The 16,189-nt window shown below is 41.0% G+C and overlaps 1 protein-coding gene across 1 annotated transcript in view; it reads right to left on the reverse strand.

The window, feature by feature from the left end:
* SLC15A1 (solute carrier family 15 member 1) overlaps positions 1 to 16,189 on the reverse strand; it is a 422,183-nt gene that overhangs the window by 357,701 nt on the left and 48,293 nt on the right. Inside the window, exon 4 of the mRNA XM_044071289.1 lies at positions 340 to 459. Coding sequence (XP_043927224.1) covers positions 340 to 459 — 120 coding nt within the window. The remainder of the gene's footprint in view (positions 1 to 339; positions 460 to 16,189) is intronic.

The following is a 16,189-nucleotide window of genomic DNA, read 5'->3' on the forward strand; positions in this document are numbered from 1 at the left end:
AATATGGAAAGTGCCACAGTTTACATCTGCTGCATGAAAAAGGAATGCAAACTACCGTATTCTTGTAGACATCTTTTTGAGAAATGTAATTGATTTGTTACTTATTTTTTATCTGTCTCTTTATCTAATTACTTATTGCAAATTTTATAAGTGAATACTCATGAGATTGATGTGTAACTGACCAGAAAGGCTTATAATCACAAAATTGACATATAAAATTAACTTTTCAGTAACTGCTTCGTAAAGAATCTGTTAATTGCCAATATCTAGCTGGCTGCACGATGTAACAAAAGATAAATAGTGCATAAATAACAAATAAACTGAACGATGTACACTTACATATGCACATCAATGGAATCGGGCTCACCATCCCTATTCATGTCCGTCAGATCATTAATGGAGCTCACCGCCATAATGACTTGCCCTACTGCATATACTACAGACAGGTAGATGATGGTTCTGTTCAATGCAAAGAGAAAAAACAAGGATATTAATGCACACATTTTGCCCTTTTATCACAATAAAAACATATAACTGTTATTGTCTTGAATTATGGATTAGCAACATTTTCAGTATGAACAGCGATATGAATGCATTTGTTTATATATATTATTGCCTTTCTCGTTTATGTGCTTCTGTTGTTAAATTTCTTGGTGAGCACTGCTTCTGTCATTTCATAGTACCTAGCCTAGAAAAGCAGAGGTGATGAACGGTAGCATTTTCATAAATCCATGATTTTAAAACTAACCTTATTCAGTAGTTTAAGTGAAACAGACAGAGGCAGTGATGCATGCAGGACTGCCATTGTGCCATAAAATAGAAGGTGCTAGAACTACCTGGTAAAAGCTGTTTACCAAGTGAGAATAGAAAAATTATTCAGACATGCATTAGGTCACATGACTCTAAATATTTAGCCCTACTCCTCCGTCCAGTGTGAACGCGGAGTAGATTATAATAGAAAACGTAGTTTAGTGGCAAATATCTCCTCACTGCTTACATGGGAGTTCAGTGGTAGAGTTTCCCCATCCTGAAAATGTATCATTCCGGTGACTTCTCCAGCTGCATTCTGAAATTCATTTCACTGGTGATTAAGCTAAGTTGTAACACAACCACTGAATTCAGCCTCTGAAGGGATTATCAGTTTTACTTTACTTTAGAACACACAGACATAGATGGTGACTCTGGCAAAGTAAAGTGTGGAACAACACTATGAGCATCTCTGATCACAAACAGGATAACAAAGTATCATATCACAAACAGGATGACAAAGTAAAGCATGGAACAGCACCATGACTATCTCAGATCACAAGCAGGATGAATTTCAGTGAATCTTACTGATTGTTGTATCTTTCGGCTTTTCCCGGTTAGGGGTCGCCACAGCGAAACTCCAGTCTGCTAATGATTGGCAGTAGATTTTTACGTACTGAGTTGCCAGCCCTGACACACAACCTTCAACGAAGGTACCCCCATTCACGCATGTCTCCACACAGAAGACGCTTTAGCTGAGAATCGAACAGGACAACGTCTTACTGTGAGGCGACAACGCTACCGCAGCTTCACCACAACTGATTACTTTGACCAAATGACCACAAAAATGTAACTAACACAAACACAAAGGAGCTTCCAGTCTCAAGAAACCAAGACCCAAAATGAAATGCATCAGTGCCACAAGCCACATAACCCAAATGACACAAGTTAAATGCTTTCATCCAAAAAAAACTTAAGCTTAACTTTAATAAAGTTCTTTATTTATTTCACTGTCTTGTGGAATTCTTGAGCGTTGGGTTGTATGTCTTGTGGCACTGGTACTGGCACAAAAACGTACCTGTCAAGGAGGATGATGTATGAGATATTTCATGCTTTAGAAAAAAGTGGCTGGTCCTTACAGGGACCAGTAGCAAAACTATATAAGTTATAGGAAGGAGACAAAGTGAAGACAACATTCACGCTAATGGTGGGAGTATGCCCTGTCATTTTTAATGTTTCCTTGGAGAAGAGTAGTTGCCATTATATAGGGTAGATAAAAGTTTCATCCTTCTAAAATGCTAAAATAGCCTAAACCTCTTCACTTGCCAGCTAAGCTCATACATATCCGTCACTTAGTTAATGAAACTGCGTATCGTATAATTAACTAAAACCATACACACTTACAGTATCTTATAACTAAGACCATACACTCTTATAACACAATCAGCGCACAGTACAGTAAAAGAGACTGATACTAGATCTGCAGAGCTGGAATTTATGCACCTCAAAGAACATACATCTCAATCCACGCACATGGACATATGTATGTGTGGGGGGGAGGTCTATGCACCCTCACACCAATATTAAAGAAAGATGCATGCTCTCTCTGTCTCACACACACACACACACACACACACACACACACACACACACACACACACACACACACACACACACACACACACACAAAAGATGCATGTGTGTTGACACATGCACAGGCACATATTATTTATAAATGTATAATTGGATCTCCTACAAATACTGGCATGTTAGTAGCTCATGATACACTTGCTTGCTTTTACTTGCTCTAATCGCTCAGTGCCTGCCTGCTCCCACAAGACTGATCCTACCACCAGACCCTGCTGAACTGCATAGCCCTACCAGGACCCTACCTCCCACTTAATCCCTAATCCTAATCATAGCACTCCTCTCCCTAACCCTAACCCTAAACTCCCCACTTGCCCTTTAAACCCTAAAACTCCACTCCCCCAAAACCAAAAGAAATAATAATAATAATTAAAGCAGACTGAATAAGGAGGGAAAGGTTTTCATGTCAAATCAATGTCTGATTCACAAATCCTCATTTATAAAATCCAAGTTACCAAAATCAGGTAACAGGAAGGATTCAGTGAGTTTCCCTGTGATAAGTCTGGTTGCTAAAAAGGTGCTAAATGAAGAATTGTATTCAAGTTGTAGCAGCTATTGATATAGAAATTGCCATGTTATTGACACATTTAATCATTCCTTTTTTTGTAGTCACTAAATGTACTAAACTAAATGCAAAACAAATGCAGGTATGCTACTATAGGTGGAGATAGCAGGCCCCACTGAAGATCTATGGTGCACACACACATGCACACGCAGACGCACATGCACACAGAGGCAGTGCAGGGGAGCTTCCATTTTGCAAACATGAAGACAGTGGAGAGGCTTCATGAAGGTTACCATAAAGTATACACTGTGTGATAACCTTAATGAATCCCCTCACATGTTTAGCCCATGTTTTACTAATGTTTAAGTCTTTGGAAAAGCTCTTGGGGTGCAAATTAAAATGTAATTAGGTAATATAAGCCAATAAATGGCAGCAAACCTTCTCATTCTTTTAACTACTTACTATAGGTGTCCCTCAGGGCTCTGTTCTGGGTCCTCTACTATTTAATATATTTATTAATGAACTTCACAACTCCACTCACCATGCTAGTTTAGTTCAGTATGCATGTGACTCAACAATAGCTATGTGTAACCTCAACAATAAATAAGCTCCAAGACATTACCCAAAAATCTTTCTCCTCTATAGAAACCTGGCACAAAGAATCAAACCTCCTGATCAACTCCAAGAAAACTAAGTTATTGCTTTTCAACTCAAAAAGTTGCCAAAATCAAAATCAATCTTTTATCATAAAGTCAGCAAATGATACTGTCATTGAACCTGTAACTCACAGTAACTTCTAGACATTATAATAGATGAGAGTCTCAAATATGACCACCATATACTGCACACCATTAAATCTACACAGCAGAAACTAGGCTTCCTTTATAGGATCAATAGATTCATAGGTTCATAGGTTCATAGGCTGGTACTAGACTATCAGCCCTAGGGCCTATACAAGCCTAGCCATAACAATTTCCTGGCTATTTCTTCCCACAGTATTTACTTCCCTGGACCCCTGTGATTACAGGGGTGAATTTCCTATCTCCCATCCCATCATCAAGGTTCCTTTTGAATTGAGCCAAAGAGGCACTCTTCTTGACATTTATGGGCAGTCTATTCCAGAGTCTGTGGAGTCTCTGGGTCAGGAACCTATCCCTCCAGCATGTTTTGGTCATTGTGATGACAAAGTGTAGATCCCTGGAGCATGTGTCTCTGAGGGATTGGGATTTCTTTAAGTGTAGCATGTCCAACAGCTCAGGGTTTGACATGGCCTTGTATGTTAAACAGAGATCTCCTCTGAGTAGACGATATGTGACAGAGTACAGGTGGAGTTTTTTTAGATGGTCAGCATAGGGCATCTGCTTTAGGCCTGAGATTCTTTTAGTGAGGTATTTCTGTGGCCTTTCCAGTTGTTGCAGATGTCTTGAGAGGTACATACCAAACTGAGCATTGTATTCTGTAATGGGTCTAATGAGGGATGATTACAGTGGGACAATGACCTCCTTTTTTCTGAATGAAAAGCCCTTAGTGATGAGGTGCGCCACATAGAAGGATTTCCTGACTGTTGTGGCGATGTGGTTATCGAAGGTGAGACCACTGTCCACCCATGTCCCTAAGTCTCTTATCACACTTTCAGTGTTTAATGTACTGCCACCTATGTGGTAATTCATGGGTACATGTTTTTTCCCAAAGGGAATAACTATACATTTCTTGGCATTGAGCTTGAGCCCATGGCTCTGGCACCAAGCATCTGTTTCTGTAAGGCCCTTTTGTAGAATATCCACATAATTTGGGGATTCAATAATGGCTCCCAGTTTGCAGTCATCTGCGAACTTTGTTAGCAGAGTCCCTTAGTGTTGGCCTATACTTCAGAGAAGTAGATGCCAAACAAGAGCGGTCCCAAGACTGAACCTTGAGGTACTCCACTTGTCACTTGTCTGGAGCTGGATTTGGAGTTGGTAACTTTTACAGTGTGGGTTCTGTCAGTAAGCCAGTTGGCAACCCATCGGGTGATGTAGGGATTAATGCCCAGCTTAGTAAGTTTATCTATGATTCCAGAGTGGGGGATGGTGTTGAAGGCCTTGACAAGGTCCAGATAAGCTGTGTGGACTTCCTTACCCTTATCCATGGCTCTGGAGACTGATTTGAAGAAGTCAATCAGGTTCAGGAGACAAGATCAGCTCTTCATGAACTTAAACTGCGTTGGGTCCAGATTTTGATGGTTGCCAATGTCTTTGTTTATAAGTTCCATGATAATACATTACATGGCCTTGCAGATCAAGCTCGTCAGACTGATGGGGCAGTAGTTCCTGGGATCCAAGGTGGATCCCCCCTTGTGGAGTGGAATAACTGTAGCTGTGCGCCACTCAGTGGGCACAAAGCCTGAGGTGAGACTATGATTAAACATGACACTTTGGTGAGGTGCCAGTTAATTTTGTACTTCATGTAGTACACAGCCTGGGATGTTGTCTGGCCCCATGGATGCTCTATTCTTAGCTTTGGATAGTGCGTTTTTTACCTGTGTGGTTGTTGTTACTGGAATTTGGCAAACATTTGGTATGGAGATGGGCCCTTTAGTGGGTGAGAGGGGGGGGTGAAGTTTGCACTGAATCGATCTGCCAGTATATTGGCAATATCCTTGGGATCAATATATTTAATGCCATTCTGTTGTAGCTCATAGCAGATCTGAGCATTGCCATTTAGATTCTTGACATAACTACAGAATGCCTTGGGGTTGTCTTTGGAATCTTTGGCAATTTTATTTTTGTAACTAGCTTTGGAGGATTTTATGAGGGATCTCAGCTTCTTACTGAGGCTGGTAAGGGAGTTTTTTGCATCCTGGGATTTTCCTCTTTTCTGCAACAGTTTCTTACTTTTGTTGTAAAGTTTGTTTATGGCAAGGGACCACCAGATTGGCTTCCTTTTTTTGGAGGAGAATATCTTGGTTCTTTTTGGGATGGCACGATTCATGCACGAGTGGATGTGCTCGCACAGTGCCTTAGTGTAGGATTCAGTAGTTGAACCTTCAGTTCCTGTCTGCATGGGTATCATGAAGTTTGTCACTTCTGACCTGAGTAGTATGAAGTTGGCTTTGGAGAAGTTTTTTACGGAAGTTTCCTTACTGGGGGGTGGGAGTGGGATGTGGATGTCAAGGGTGATTAGCTTATGGTCAGACCTGACCAACGAGGGGATGACCATAGGTGTGGAGCATTTCCCATGTTGGTAATGACCAGGTCTAGGATATTGGAGCCTCTGGTGGGACTAAGGATTAGTTGATCCAAGGCATTGGAATTTATGAATTCCAAGAACTGTTGGGAAAGGTGTTGGTACACTAGTAGTTTTCCCAGTTAATGGCAGGGTAGTTGAAATCACCCAGTATTAGGGTGTTTGGTTGTATCTTAATATTTTCCAATATGTTTAGAAAGGTGTAGTGAGAATCTTGGGGCGTGGTGGGGGTTCTGTAGCAAGCTACAATTTGGATTGCAGTCTTACCTAGTGTTAGTTGCACCTGGAGAATTTCAGACACATTGTGTTAGGTAGCTAACCTGGTGTTGTGAATATCCTTGGTGAATATGGATACTCCTCCACCTTTAGTGTTTTGGTCCTGGAGTTGTAGCCTGGTATTGCAAGGGTGCTCTCTGGAGCCTTGAACCAGGTCTCAATTACTGCACAGATATCGATGTTCTTCATTTTTAGGAGTGCCTCAAGAGTGCATTTTGAGGTTTAGACTTCTAGCATTGAGTAGCATTACCTTCAGATTTTGCATGCTTGTACCTGTTACTGTGGTGGTTTTGTCCTTTGAACTTTGCCTAAAAAGGCACTATGGGGTGGGAAGAGCCTTAGCCAGTAACCCAAATCCTAGGGGCGACAGGTGCAGACCATCTCTGGCAAAGCATCATGGTCTGTCGATCATGTCATCCCAGGCAGACAGATACTGGATCCCATTTGAATGACACCAGAAGCTTAGCCAATTGTTGAAGTCAATCATTTTGTCCTTATACTGTGGTATCATTCTGAGTGAAGGCAGGATGCTATTCAGGGCTAGGGCCATTCCTGCTTGGGCCACATGATCCAAGAGCTCTTCCATGTATCTTTTCATGTAGTCCAGGGAGGTACGTCTCAAGTCATTTACTCCAACATGGACAATGACAGAGTCATATTTGTACTTGTTGTGGAGTGACTTGAGTGCATGCATTATGTGGTGAATCCTGGCACCTGACAGGCAGCTGACTGTAATTTTCTCCTTGTTCAGCCTAGTGAGTGGGACATCAGTGTGCCTGACTATAGAGTCACCTATGACTAAAGTGTTGAGCACGTTGTCTTGCCTTAGGGGCTGTTGTTGGGTGGCACATTGGTGTTGTGAACTATGTGACAGTTTGGTTGTGATTGGTGTTTGTTTGCATTTCAGCTTTGGAGATCCTTGTTGCCAGGGCAGGTTAAGGTTAAGGGCCTCCACATATGTGGGTTTAGTGTTGCTATGTGTGGGTGTTGCTGGTTTGGGTTTAGAAGGGCTATGTGTTGCTTGAGGTGTAGTGCAGGTGTTAACCTTCTCCTCTTGACTGTCTAGCACAATCTTGGGTGGAGAGAGCTTTGCTTGCAGTTTGGATATGTAAATGCATCTCTCGCCGGTTGTAGTATTGGGTGGTAGGAGGAGAGGGCTGTCTGTGTACATGAGGTAATTGCTGCATTGCCCCAGTATGCCAGATTCACCAGGTGGACAAGAGAAATCACTGGAAGATGACCCTTAGACATGCCTGGTTCGGTGCTTTTTTTTTTTGGAAAGTACAAGAGCTGTTTTCCCTTACCTTAGCAAGGTACTTTGCAATTATAGGCTGTTTAGTGCCTATGATTAATTTCTCCTTATTAACAAGTAGAGTTGAGTGCATGTATCAGTTTAAGACTTCCTAGTGCTTTCCAGCAGGTTTTAAAGCAAGTGCTAGTCACATGGATGCTTAAAGGTAAAATGAAAAAAAATGGTTTACCTTAAACACTGCAGTGTGCACTAGAAGAGTGAAAGTAGGTAACTTAAGTTTTACCTGTCTAAAAAGTTAAGTTTTAGTGGAGAGTTACTATTTTTAAAACAGCAAGATAGATTGAAAGGGGTTGGTCACTTTTGTATTCTGGTACTATGGAATACAGTAGGATGGCCAATAAATGTAATAGTTGAAGGAGAGCGATTTCACAAAATGATAATTTTGTGCTTATTCACACAAGCCAGTAAAAACAGAGAGGAAATGAGATATATGGTCAAATTAACATAAGGGGAAGACAGTGGTGTTTAAGACCACTACAGTAACTGGGTGGGAGGATGCGGAAAAAAATTTCTGCCTGACTCACAAGAGACAGAGTTGTGGTCTCATTTCAAGTTTTAATATGCAGTTAAAAGCAGAATACAAGTAAAACACAAGGTAAATAAAACAAATCACAGTATTCAAAATAGAAAAAGGCAATAAAGTAATACAGCAAACTAACTTTTCCCTGACAGCAAAGTGTAGCAGAGTCTGGGTGAGCCTTTCTAGTGAAGCTAGATTCCTTAGAAGTACTGCAAGAAAAAAACTCTAGCCAGTACCTTCCAATTCTCTTATACACCTCTCCTATCCTAACAAACATGAACAATACTCAAAGAAAGAAACTTGCCTCCTGCTACAATAAAATAGCTGAATTTGCCACAGCCTCCCTCATAGGACTCATCATTGTCTTATTTTAAAGCAATTAAATTGTCTTGAACTGCACAACTGTCTTAACATATTCACAACTGACTACAGCACACAAACTCGTTCATCATCCAGAAAAATGCCCTGCACTTCAAATTGCATTACTACCTTACCATCCAGCAAGGGACCTCCTTTCTAGTAACAACTTCTTATTACTTACAAATAAGTCAAATAATGTTGCAGGAGACTCGCTCTACTTCCAGTACGTTGCTAACCTCTGTAATAATATCCCCATGCAAATAAAACCCTCCAACAAAGTCAGTAGTTTTAAACCACTGCGTAAACAACATCTTAACCAATCCTGATCCTGTACATATATCATCACAGGGTTAAAACTTTTTCACTGTACAACACTATCCAAATACTCTGTCTAAACATAATATTCTCAACCTCTTACTGAAATGACAAAACAGTTTTTATGCATAACTGCTGCCTGTACAATCCACTAAGTTGCATGTGTGCTTTCTCTTTAGTAACTTCCACCTCTGTAAAATCTTACAATGTAAAGGTATAAATGTAACTACTGTTTGTGCATAAATGTAAATAGAAATGTAACTACTGTTTGTGTATAAATGTAAATGAAAACCAGTGACATTACATCAGCTCATTCTACTGTTTATAGTGAGAACTTAGCAAAGGCCCACCCCTTAAGCTTCTGAACCTTGAATTATCTCTTTTTTTGTCTCTTTACTTTCTACTATAAACAAAAAAAAAACAAAAAAATGATTTTCTTTCTGCTTCATTGTGCTGTTTGCCATATTTATTACTGCTTCTTGCTATCCTCATTAAATTGATGACAGTGTTCTACTGAATCCCAGCTTTATTAGTGCTGTCTGTTACTGTTGTGATTTGTGAGCTATTGTTTCAAAGCAATCTACTGATTAACTATATTTCATTGCTATCTACTGCATTTTACTGCATTCTTTTACTGTTTAACTGTATTTTTTCATACTGCAAGTGCTAGTCTTTTAAATTAGCCGTTTTTCTACAAAGAAAAAAAAGAAAGTTCTGTGTTTGTTTTCCATCTTTCCTGTTGCTAGAGTAGTCCAGATACAAATTTGCAGTACCCAGGACTGTTTTGTAAGTTTCTGAGTTCCCCAGACCCTTCTGTATTAGAAGGAAGCCTTCCAACTTATCAGTGGGAGTGGTAAGCACTAGGTAGCCTATCTACCACAAGAGGAGTGGTTTCTGGCTCTGAAATTGTAGTTTAATGGCCGTTTGGGCAGTTTTTTCTATCCCTTTCAACTTTCTTTTCTCTCTTGCACTTTAATTAGCTTATTCGCCAGCACATCATCAGGCTTTTTGTAGCAATTATTGTAGCACACAAGTGCTATCAGCACTAGACGTCCTATAAGGAAACAGTTCCAGTACTTAGTAATGATGATCATCCCTCCTGGCATGTCTAAAGGTCAGTTTCCTGTGCTTTCTCCTATTAATCTGGTGAACCTGGGCATTCTGAGGTAGTGTAGCAACTGCCTCATGTACACAGACAACCCTCTCCTCTTTCCTCCCAGCACTCAGACTTGTGTGAGATGCGCCTATATCTCCAAATTGGAAGCCATGCACTCTCCAGCCAAGACCAGAATAGCTGGTCAAGAGGAGAAGGTCAACAACTGCACAACACCACATGGAACACATAGCCCTCCAGAACACCTACCATTGCAGCCCTCACATAAAAACACAAACCACACACTCACCTTCGCAGAGGCTCTCAACAGAAATCTACCCAAACAGCAGAGACCTCCAAGGCAGAAATGCACTCAACCACCACAACACAGCACAAACCACAAGACACATAGCTCACCTACACAGTGTGCCCCTCAACCTAAGCCCCTAAGGCCAAACACCTTGCCCAGTAAAATAATCATAGGTGACTCAATAGTGAGGCACACTGATGTCCCACTCACTAAGTTGAATAAGGAGAAGGTAACAGCCAGCTGTCTATCAGGCTCCAGAATCCAACACATAACACAAGCACTTAGGTCACTCTACAACAAGAACAAGTATGACTCTGTCATTGTCCATGTGGGTGTGAATGACCTGAGATGCAACTCCCTGGACTACATGAAAAGAAACATGGTGGAGCTCTTGGATAATGTGGCCCAGGCAGGTATGACCCTAGCCTTGAGCAGCATCCTACCATCGCCCAGAAAAATATTACCACAGTACAAACAAAAAATGATTGACTTCAACAATTGGCTAAGTTTCTGGTGTCATTCTAAGGGGATCCAGTATCTGTCTGCTTGGGATGAGATGCTTAACATACCTCAATGCTTTGCCAGAGATGGCCTGCATCTGTCACCCTTGGGTTTCCGGGTACTGGCTAAGGCTCTTGCCACCCCTATAGTGCCTTTTTTAGGCAGTGTTCCAAAGACCAAATTACCACTGTAACAGATATAAATAAATGCAATCTGAGGGTTATGCTGCTCAAAATTAAAAGTCTAAATCTCAAGATGCACTCGCTCGAAGCACTCCTCAAAATGGAGAACATCAACATTTGTGCTGTAACGGAGACCTGGATTAAAGCAGCAAAAAGCACCCCTGCACTACCAGGATATAACTCATTCCACACCTTTCGGCCCCAGGACATAAACTGAAGTTCCAAATGTGGTGGTGTTTCCATATTCATAAAGGATATGCACACCTCCAAACTAGTAGCCCAGCATAATGCATCTGAGATACTCCAGGTAGAACTAACATTGGGTAAGATGGCAATTCATTTGACGATCTGAAGAAGATACCGAAAGCGCTTATCGTTTGGAATACATAAGGACTGTTTTATTCTACATCAAGATTTTAACTTGACATGAAGATTTTAACTTTTCCTACAATAAAAGGATTTTAACTGTCATTAAAGCTAGAAGCTTTTATTTGATCTGTTAGACTGGTTAAGCTGTTATCACAGTTCATCACAGTCACATAGCAGCTACTACATCTTCAGTGTGGATACTTTGTATATCAGACCAAAAAGATTGGATACTGTAAACTTTGGAGCCATCATTTCGCTATGGTATAACTGCATTTACAGCATGACTATCTTGTAAGTGCATTTAATTTAAGTACTGGAAATGTATGCAAGTTTTTTGGTATATATGTTGCACTTTAAGTTTTATATCATTTAACCACAGTACCTATTCTCCAAGAGAACTTTACTTCATTGGCCATTGTTGTACAGTGTTTCATTTTGAATACTGTTTTTACTTGTCACTGATAGCTGTACTTTAGCATTAGAAGGTACCCTTTCTTTATTATAAGATGGCAATTCAGGTCATAGCCTGCTATAGGTCCCCAACCATGTCCCAAGACTCTCATTCCACATTCCTAAGCACCCTGGAAACCATTGAGATCCAACCCAACACTTTCATACTAGGCGACTTCTACTACCCCTCCATCAGCTGGGAAAACTACTCATGCACCAATGCACTGGCCCAACGCTTCCTGGAATTCATCATTTCCAATGCCCTGGACCAGCTCATTCTTACCTCCACTAGAGGAAGCAACATCCTTGACCTAGTTATTACTATCATGGGCAAATGTTGCTCTACGCCAGTAGTTAATTCCACCCTGTTTAGATCTGACCACAAACTAATCACCATGGAAATCCACATCTCACCCACACCACCCTCAAAGGTATCCACCATGAAAAACTTCGCCAAAGCTGACTTTGGACCCCTAAAAACAGAGGTGGCTAACTTTACAGCACCTATGCCAATGGAAAATAGATGCATGACTGCCAAATCATACACCAATGCATTGTACGAACACATACATAAATGCATGGAACTAGCCATGCCCAACAGAACCAAGATGCTCTCCTCCAAAAAAAGGAAGCCAGTCTGGTGGTCACCTGCCATTAATAAACTCTACAACAGAAGGAAGAAACTGTTGCAGAAAAAGGTGAAGTCCCAAAACTGAAAGAATTTCCTTATTAGCCTCAACAAAAAGTTGAGATCCCTCATCAAAACCTCCAAAGCCAGCTATGAAGGCATAATTGCAACAGACACTAAAAACAGCCACAAAGCCTTCTACAGTTATATCAAGGATCTTCATGGCAATACCCAGATTTGCTCTGAGTTACTGCACAATGGTACCTCCTATACTGAGCCATCAGATACTGCCATCATACTGGCCAACAGATTCAGTGCCAACTTTACTCCTCCATCTTTCCCTAAAAGACCAATCTCAATACGGGAAGAATGCCAGGCACCTAACATTACTGCAGCACAGGTTAAAGCTGCATTGTCTAAGGCCAAAAATGCAGCTTCCATAGGACCTGACAATATCCCTGGTTGTGTTCTACATAAATTACAAAGTGAACTGGCACCACACCTGTGTGCTCTGCTTACTCACAGCCTCACCTCTGGCTTTGTCCCTACCGAATGGCGCACTGCTACAGTCATCCCTCTCCATAAAGGAGGAGCGACTACAGACCCTGGAAATTATCTCCCCATTAGCCTGATGAGTCTGATATGTAAGGCTATGGAGCACATCATCATGGACCTAATTAACAAGGATACAGGGAATCTCCAAACTCTAGATCCCATGCAGTTTGATTTTGTGAAAGGTAGATCATGCCTGCTCAATCTGGTTGACTTCTTTGAGTCAGTCACCAGAGAAGTGGATGAAGGTAAGGCAGTTCATACAGCCTACCTCAATCTGGTCAAGGCCTTTGATACCATTTCTCACTCAGGAATTATTGATAAACTCAGCAAACTAGGCATCAACCCCTATATTGTTAGGTGGGTTGCAAACTGGTTCACAGATAGAACCCACAGTGTGAAAGTAATGGACTACAAGTCAGACTGCCGACCAGTCATGAGTGGAGTCCCACAGGGATCGGTCCTGGGTCCTCTCCTGTTTAGAATCTACTTCTCAGAAGTCCAGACCAACATGGAGGGACTCTGGCTGACCAAATTCGCAGAAGACTGCAAGCTGGGAGCCATTATTAGCTCCCCAAGTGATGCAGACATCCTACAGAAAGCCTCACTGAGACCAGTGACTGGTGTCCAAACCATGGCCTTAAGCTTAATGCCAAAAAATGTGCAGTCATCCCCTTTGGAAAAAACTCAGTTCCCATTAATTACCACATCAATAGGAGCCCACTGAACACTGAAGGCTTTATAAGAGATCTGAGGACACAGGTTGACAGCAGCCTCTCCTTCGACCACCACATTGCCACTGTGGTCAGAAAGTCCTTCTATGTGGCACATCTCATTACCAAGGGTTTTGCATCCAGGAAGAAAGAGGTCATCCTTTCTCTCTATTCTTTCCTCATTAGACCAATCATAGAGTATAATGCCCCATTTGGCATGTACCTCACTAAACACTTGCAACAGTTGCAGAGGCCACAAAAGTACCTCACGAAGAGGATCCTAGGCCTTAAACACTTGTCCTACATGGACAGACTCAAAAAACTCCAGCTATTCTCTGCCTCACATCATCTACTAAGAGGCTTGACTTACAAAGCCATGTCTGACCCAGCTCTGTTAGAAATGCTACATCTAAAGAAATCCCAATCCCTCTGTACCACATGCTCCAGAAACCTCAACCTCATTACAGCAATCAACAAAACATGCTGGAGAGACAGGTTCATAACCCAGAGACTATCCATGCAATGGAATAGACTTCCCATACATGTCAAGCAGAGCACCTCACTAGCCCTCTTCAAGTGAAATCTTGATTAGTGGATGGGTAATAGAAAGTTCACCCCGGGGATCACTCCAGTGGCTGTACTTGCAGAGGTACTGGGAACTAACGAAGGGCGGCACAATGCCAGGGCACTTCTATGGGCTAGGCTTCTAAAGGCCCCAGGGCCATTAGCCTTGTACACACCTATAAACATATGTGGTCTATATTAGAACATTAAAGTTTCAAAACTTTGAATGTTCTAGTATTGAACCCTATTCAGCGAAAGCGGAAAATAACGAATCAGCAGAAAACCAAACTTTTTCCTAGGGAAATAATTCGGTTGTCCGTTTCTGTTGCTTCAGTATTTTCAGCGCTGTGGTGGAAAGTTACGGGTCGGGTTCAGGTAAGTGTGCAATTGAGTGCGGGTTAGGGTAGTTAGGGTTAGGGCGTGGGTCAGGTAAGTGTGCGATTGTGTGGACGTGAGGGTTAGGGCGGGGTAGGTGAGTTAGGGTTAGGGCACGGGTGAGGTGAGTGTGTGATAGTAACGGACTTTAGGGTTAGGGTTTGGGTTAAGGTAAGTGGATAGATAGTGGTGTGTGTATAGTTTAGTGTAGGGTTAGGTGTAAGAGTTTAGGTGTATGTGTGTGGATTGCTGTTTGTTTGGTGTGCTTGTTTTGTGTGTATGTGTTTTGGAACAGCAAATTTTTTTTCCTAGTATTTTTTGCCCTGTACAAAAAAAAAAAAAAAAAAGGTATTGGGTTATCATACTCCCTGAATGTGCCTTGTAATAGCTATATATCTAATTCCAGTAATGGTCCATGCGAAGACAATAAACAACTCTATGCATGGGCTTCAAGGCTGTAGGTCAAAAGCAAAAATTCAAAACATTACATATGGTTTCATCTCTCATATAGACAATAATTTCAGACAAAGCATCTAGTCTGATGCCACACTGACTAGTCCTGTTTTCAATAATGCCCTCATTGATTACCAGTCCAAGGAAAAAAAGTAGCCAGCATCCAGGACCACTGATAGAAATGTGCCCAGTTCCATGAAGATGCGCTAAGAACATTTGGTAAACAAGTAAAGAAATGAAAGTTGTAGAGCAAACAAATCAAAAAAGTGAATATTATATAAAAGCAAGATATAATTCTTGTCTCATTACAAATGGAATTTGGTACAGAGGATTAAGCCTGTGAAATGTAATTTCTGTTACACAGGATTTGATTCCCTTAACCTTCATTTGACTACTTGAGCAAGTCATTTAACCAGATATTCCTCACAGATGACCCCAGGGAAAGGGACTGTGGGCCTACCTGGGTAACAAATGGGCATTATTATTAACATATAAATTTGGGCCACTTCATGAAGAGAATGGTGGGTGTTATTAGTACTTTTTTCTTATTTATTTATTTATTTATTTAATCAAACTGCACCTGAGGGCACCTTTTCAAGAAAGAAAAAGTATGGAGTAATATTACAAAAAGTATATGGAAGAGTACCAGAGGTGTAAACAGTGTAACAAACTAATCTTTATAAGCTAATCAGCAGTAAATCTTTAGGAGTATCAAGTAAATAGTCACACTAGAGACAGCAATCCAAATCCAAGTGTGTGACCCTCCAGTGGCAATGAAACGAAAAGCAGAGATTCAAAGGAACTTCAAATAAGATGCATTCATAAAAAATAATAAAGTTTATTCCAATGAGTGAGCGCTTTCGCCAAAGGCTTCTTCAGACTCTTAAAACAATGAATAAAACTGTTTGAATCATTTTTAAACCATCCTTAAGCTTCCTATTGGACATTACAAATTGATATGTCACATGTTATCTTGTCTTAAAGGAACAGATACTCAAAAAAGTTAACATAGTTAAATGCAACAATATTTAGAAGGAATACTTCCATCCAAATATACAATTAATGATCAGAATGTCCATGCAAATAAGTAAA

The sequence above is a fragment of the Protopterus annectens genome, chromosome 5.part0 (genome assembly GCF_019279795.1).
Source record: "Protopterus annectens isolate FY-2018-M chromosome 5.part0, PAN1.0, whole genome shotgun sequence".
Classification (NCBI taxonomy): Eukaryota; Metazoa; Chordata; order Ceratodontiformes; family Protopteridae; genus Protopterus; species Protopterus annectens.